This window comes from Salmo salar, chromosome 13 (genome assembly GCF_965601325.2).
Source record: "Salmo salar chromosome 13, fSalSal1, whole genome shotgun sequence".
NCBI classification, from domain to species: Eukaryota; Metazoa; Chordata; class Actinopteri; order Salmoniformes; family Salmonidae; genus Salmo; species Salmo salar.
The window spans coordinates 50,287,034-50,293,795 of record NC_138303.1 but is presented as its reverse complement, the minus strand read 5'-3'; the positions used below and the strand labels follow the sequence as shown (position 1 = coordinate 50,293,795).

Here is a 6,762-nt window from a genome sequence, read left to right as displayed (position 1 = left end):
TGACATCAAGAGAGAAGTATACGAACTATACAATTGCAGAAAGTTCCTAAACTGTAACTAATTAGAGCTGACATAAAAATTATAAATGTAAATTTCCCAGTGGCAGATATTGTGAATGCAATATGTTGGTATAAATTAACATTTGAACAATCGAGTTTACTGGATGGATACAATGTTTCAAATAACTTTGAATCTGCAACTTTTTATCCGGTGTCGGAGACCTACTTGCGTTCTTCACCCGACGCGTGTGCCTGCGCACTGACGTCATCACACAAACAAGGAAGTCTGTGCTGTTCTGTCAATGCCGCGAAAAATCTAACTGTGGCAGACTGGAGAGATAGATCATTGCTATGGCTGAGAAATGCCCAAAGTCAAAACTAAAAAGAAAGAAGTTGTCTATCGAGGAGCCTCTAACTGATATATTTTTCAGGAAGACGCTGATAAAGAACAACGAAAGTTCCAGTGCATCGATTGAAAGCTTGAGTTCAACGAGGTAAGCAAGCAGTCGAAGTGCAGTAACGTTAGCCATCTATCTAGCTCCCGCGATTTACTCTTTTGTTTTTATTGCAATACAGGATATGTATAACTGATACCCAGATTGAACATTAGCTTCTACAATTACTCTGTGCTGTGGTGACAAGAAGATCCTGTCTTCCTTGAATGCAATGCATTGTCTTCATTTCAAATAGATAGTGGTTGGTTCTCATCGTCAAGTCCATATTAAATTAAGAAACATAATTGCTCGTGTTTTCTTTACTAGTCATATTTATGTGCTCTATTATTTTGCTGTGTTCTGTAGACCTGTGGTCCCTATAGAGTCGTGGTGGTCCAGAGGTGACCTGGCTGCAGTTGAGAGTCTCTGGGCCCTGACTCTGAGCTCTGCTCTTCCCTGTCTGGACGCTCACCCCTGGGACCCAGTCCCTGACCTCCCAACAGCCTCCACACTGGTGAGTTAGCCAGCCCAAGAGTGTGGATGAATCTCACTAGTTGTGTTGGAGCAGGACTTTGTTTCAGCCAATTAGTAATAGATTGTATTAATCAACTGGTCATCGCCTTAAATCGAGACCTTTATTAATTGAATGTAGCGTGTTGTATGGCTTGAACAAAAGCTTTTATTGACAATGTTAGCAATCCCACTATAAGTAGCTAATTCTCCATCCAATTGGAGACAGATTTTCATGCAAAAATAAATCTGCATAAAGAAATGTGCATTTTCCCATCAAACTAACTTGTGGATAAAAAGCAATGCTTGACGATGTAGTGCACGTCAAATGTACTTTTTTTTCAAGTGCTTTTGAAGTCAGAACAATTCTTCAACCAATAAGATTGCCGTTAGCCTGATAAGCTTGCTAACAATAAAGTTATCAGCTTGCTAACATTGCGAATAATAAAGTTATCAGCTTGCTAACATTGCGAATAATAAAGTTATCAGCTTGCTAACATTGCTAATAATAAAGTTATCAGCTTGCTAATAAGTTATCAGCTTGCTAACATTGCTAATAAGTTATCAGCTTGCTAACATTGACAATATGGTCAGACTAGCTACGTTATCCATATTGATGGTTGAATTTGTCAAAAACTGACTTGTTGTCATCTCTTGGTTGTAAAGGTAAAACTTCCGCGGTGAAACGTCACAACTCGGGTAACAATATTTTCTCAGAGGTTACCACTTGTATTTTCAACTTGGGGGGGCATTCAAGTAAAATTTCCCACTGGGAACTAGGAGCTTCCGATAGCACATGAACGAGGCAAAACGGCATGCTTTCCCTCGTCATTGTGGGAGGACCACACATCATATCATCGCGACTCCAAGTTTAGGCTGCTTCGATATGATCGTTATTCAATCAATATTTGCGCAAAAATGCATTTCCACCGCCATTTCTCACATAATACATTTAAGACACAAAAATATCTCACCTTGTCTAGCATATTTTATTATCTGTTAAGTGGCAGCCAAGCATCATCATCATATCACCAGAATAAGACCCTCAATATTTATTGGAAAGGAGCATCAAGCTCATCACCATGCAGTTTCACCACCCTAAAGTTCATCATGATTTATTTAATATGTAGCCTAATTTATGCTGGCTTCCCATTTCCGATGAGCACGTGAAGTCGTAAGTCCGACCGTGATTATACTTTTGAAGTCAACAATTCAACAATTCTTCAACCAATAAGATTGTCGTTAGCCTGATAAGCTTGCTAACATTGCTAATAACAAAGTTATCAGCTTGCCAGCAGAGTGAATGGAGATGATGTAGCCTCAGTGAGGGCATTACTCCCTTGCCCTCCTCTCCCATTTGGACAGTTTACCAATAGGTTTCTATCAGGCCTGTCGTGACATTTTTTTTATCCGGCATATACTTTACTCAAATAAAAAGGTTGGATGAATTCTCAACTCTCAACCGCCACTGTTGTGTCAATTCCACCTTGTACCATGCAGGACTAAACAAAATATGTCAGAAAATAAAAATTTCTCTCACATACAATAGCTGTTTTTGAACAGCACTCTGCACTAGACTAGTAGAGGAGGAAACCAATGTGTCGTTGAGTACTGCTGAGCTGACTAAAATGATGGTCACTGTTGACCTCCCAGACGGCTATAGCCTGCTGGCTGGCGCTGGCTCTCAGAGCGCCGGCTCTCAGAGCGCCGGTCAGACAGTGGGAGTTCTGGCCCACGCGCGCCACATGAACCAATCACTTTGACAGGTAGCTGATGCAACCTTGCATTTGCTGAATCATTGACTCCAGTGGGCTTCTCTTAGAAAAGCCCTGCTAGCTACCAGCTAAAGGAGCCAGTTAAGCCCCTATGTGACAGACATATGGCCCAGCCGAAAGACTGGATGAAATGATGTCTGATGTGCCTCCGGGATTGCAACTCCAAGGCTAGCGTCACTTTTTCTTTTAACACTCCCAGTCCTTCCTTATTACGTATTTGGACACATTAGACTTAGTCACATTTGAGAGGATCTCAAGGGCGCTGCTTGATGGGGACAAAGTTACTCTAAGCATGCCCCCCGCTCTCTGGCTCTCTCCTTCCCATTCTCTCTCCTTTCTATTGCTCTCTCATCTCCCTATCATTTCACTCACCCTCTTTTTCTGCCTCTCTCCTTTCTTTCTGTCAACCCCCCCATTTTCCACTTTCTCTCTCTCTGTCTTTCTCTGTGTTTCAGAGCTCTAATGTAGACCAGCAGATTGAATGGAGATGGTGTAGCCTCAGTGAGGACATGACTCCCTTGCCCTCCCCACACAGTTCCACCACAGACTTTCCTCTCAATCCTTTTCCTGGGCTGGAAAAGACTCTCCTCCCAGTCCCAGTACAGACTAGCCAGACAACATCCACCATCAATGGCCCTCCTTTGAAGTCTGCTCCCTGTCTAGAGGGGCCCGGAGAGGAGAGCAGTAGTTGTGGTGCTGGCCGCCCCAGACCAAGTCTGGGAGCCCGAGTGCCTTCTAGCTACGGAAGGGGAGCCCCGTGGAGTGGAGGGGGGAATAGCAGAGTGCCATCCAGAAAGGACACAAAACGAGGGGAAGGAGGGCAAAACACGGCAGCGGCCAGACCCCACCCTACAGCCAGGCGACCCAGAGGAGAGAAGGAGAGTCATCCCTCTATTCCTCAGCCCTTCATCATCAGAGCAGGGAACGGAGGATCATCATTACCAGCAGAAGCAAGAAAGGGTGGAGGAGGAGTAGGAGAGGAGGGCGAGAAGAGGGGGATGAAGAGGCTGCAGCTACCTGCAAACCAGGTGGACGCCACGTCCTCTACCTCTGACAGCTGCACTGCTGCTCCCATGGAGGAGGGGAAGGGGGAGAAAAGGGAGGAGGGGGTGTCTGGGATGGGCAGAGCTGATTGGGTTGCTGGCAAAGGAGGAGGAGGAGGAAGGGCAATGCAGAGTTGCCCCATGTGCCTGGTGCCGTTTCCAGCTGGGTAAGTTAGAGCTGCCTGCCTCTTCAACCTCTCTGTATTCAACACACTCATCTGCTCTCTCTCTCTTTCCCATATGCCTGCTGCCTTATACTACTTTCCTTCCTAAATACTCAAATTCAAATGGTAGTTGCCTGCTTTTCTGCAGAGGTAAAACCTTGGTGTCTGACAAATCCAAGGTATAACCATTGACTGTATGGATTCCATTCTTTCACATATGCAGGGCATTTCAAAATGTAACTCTGGGATATACATCCTAGACAGAATTTCAAAATGTAGCTCTAGGATATACATCCTAGACACAATTTTAAAATGTAGCTCTACGATATACATCCTAGACAGAATTTTAAAATGTAGATCTTTACATCCTTGATTGCATAGCGGACCATGCTGGGTTTGCATGTAAACAGTGGAAGGGAAGTGGGTTGAAGAAAAGTACACAGTAAATCATTCATTGAAATGGGTAAAAAAGCCAGGCAGTTTTAAGTGAGGTAGAGGAGGAGGGAATGAATGACGGGGCTAAAAAGCAGGGCTCAGGGCCAGTGGTACGAGAGCTGGATCCCTTTCCCCTCTCTCGTTTTACTCTCCTTCTGAACAGGCCGGCCTTTGTGTTGGCCAGGGCCTGGCCTGGGTCTGGCCCCGCATCATGGTCTGCTCGCCTAGCCAGCTCTGTGTACCTTGGCCCGGCCACACAACCCCGCTGTACTCCCCTCCCAACTATCTCTCTCTCTCTTGGCTGGACTAGCAGGAACAATGGCTTCCTCTGTCTGGAGAGATAGAAGGAAGAGGAGAGTGACCTAGAAGGGGGAAGTGAGAGGGGTCTCTCTATCTCTCGTTTAGAAATATGAAGAGCTTTTTCTCTATAACGGCATTTATCCGTCGTGTGTGTGTGTGTGTGTTAGTGTGCAAGGGTGCAGGAGGATAACTCTGCTCCAGTTTCTTCTTTCTCTCCTGGAGAGGACCCTCTGCCCGTGCATTACCCTCCAGCAGAATGGCATAGAGAGAGATGCAGAGAGAGATGCAGAAAGAGTGATCGAGAGGGAGAATGAGAGGGAGCAAGAGATACTGAGAGAGAGTAAATCTCACTAGGCCTTTAAAACAGGGCAAGTAAAAAGTACATGAGACCCAAACTGTGCGAGGGGGGGCCCAGCAGGAGAGCAGCAGCAGCAATCTGAAGTTAATAAGCCGAAAGCACTGAAGCTCAAGAAGAGACACTGAAAAGATGTCTGTTCCATCCACACACCCATCCATTCAGATTCAGTGCACTTTCAGCGCAGTCGACAGTTGTGTTGAGCTTGAGCATCATATCGATACAATACATGCGATGAAAGTTGTGATCATTGAAGGTATTACATGGCGGTTATGATTATTGACTGCCGTTTTAAAGTAGGCCTTGATTTGTTACTTTTTTTTTCTTCTGTAAGAAATATTTCATTGCTGCCTTCTTGGGACAGATTTCTCCTGTGGAAAGAGATTTGAACCACCTGGATTGATAAAAGAGAAATGACTGAAATGCTGTCCATCCATCTCTCCAGGTTCACTCAGATGGACTGTGACAGCCACCTGGCCAAGTGTCTATCAGAGATGACCGTCGACATGACCTGGTGATAGTCCACAGAGTCTTCTTCTGACACCAAGGATGGATGGAGGTCTGGAAGGACAGCCAGCTGGCCGTTGCACCACATTTGGGTCGTGTTCACTTGGCACAAAACCGAAGAAAATGGACCGAATTGGGGAGGTGCGATCGGAACTTGTCGAATTAAAAATGCTTGTTTTTGCCTTTACCCTTTGTAAGATTTCCAACCCTTGTTAGGACCTCTTACTGGCCCACCTCCGCCCCTTCCCACCAACCTATCATCATGCACTACAAGGTTGGAATCATAGAGATGGATCGAGGGCACACCTGCCACTAAGCATTTGAGGCGTACCACTTCCCATCGCTATGGTTGGAAACAATCTCTGATGTGTCCCATATTGCTTCATTCAGATACACATTTTGTTCTCTCTTCCGCTCCTAACCGCATATGCTGCCATAGAAATAGAATGAATAGAACGAGCGTCCCCATTCAAGCCAACAAAGGTATAATGGGTGGGCTGGTGGCCAAAGCGAGGAGCAAAGCAGGAAGTGTACCCTGTAGTAGTTAGTAGAAGTAGTTGCCATTGCGCCCTGGTAGCCTAAGCAGAAAGCTCCTGTAAATACTGCCTTCAGAAAGTCTTCACACCCCTTTACTTTTCCCACATTGTGTTACAGCCTGAATTTGATTAAAATGGATTAAATTGAGATTTTTTGTCACTGGCCTACACTCAACACCCCATAATGTCACAATACCCGATAAGTATAATTATGTTTTTAAAATGTTATTTGACAAATTAATGAAAAGCTGAAATGTCTTTAGTTAATAATTATTCAACCCCTTTCTTATGGCAAGCGTAAATAAGTTCAAGAGTAAAAATGTGCTTAACAAGTAACTTAAGTTGCATGGACTCACTTTGTGTTCAAAAAGTGTTTAATTAGATTTTTAAATGACAACCTCATCTCTGTACCCCACACACACAAATCAAATTAAACACTTATCTGTCAGGTCCCTCAGTCGAACAGTGAATTTCAAACACAGATTCAACCACAAGGACCAGGGAGGATTTCCAATACTTTGCAAAGAAGGGCACCTATTGGTGGATGGGTAAAAGCAGACATTGAATATCCCTTTGAGCATGGTGAAGTTATTACACTGAACAAAAATATAAAGGCAACATGCAACATTTTCAAATATTTTACAGTTACAGTTCATATAAGGAAGTCAATCAATTCAAATAAATAAATTAGGCCCTAATCTATG

General features: G+C 44.3%; 1 protein-coding gene across 3 annotated transcripts in view; it reads left to right on the top strand.

Moving 5' to 3' along the window:
- The first annotated feature begins 258 nt into the window (after positions 1 to 258).
- si:ch73-70k4.1 (FA core complex associated protein 20) overlaps positions 259 to 6,762 on the top strand; it is a 70,061-nt gene continuing 63,557 nt past the window's right edge. Inside the window, exons 1-4 of one of the 3 annotated variants that reach the window (XM_014136507.3) lie at positions 260 to 493; positions 800 to 947; positions 3,174 to 3,928; positions 5,461 to 6,394. In XM_014136507.3, the coding sequence (XP_013991982.1) occupies positions 351 to 493; positions 800 to 947; positions 3,174 to 3,928; positions 5,461 to 5,533 (1,119 nt within the window). In that variant the 5' untranslated portion in view covers positions 260 to 350 and the 3' untranslated portion in view covers positions 5,534 to 6,394. Of the gene's footprint in view, positions 494 to 799; positions 948 to 3,173; positions 3,929 to 5,460; positions 6,395 to 6,762 lie in introns of those variants that run through there. The other 2 variants (XM_045693348.2, XM_082960182.1) reach the window with 2 other exon arrangements.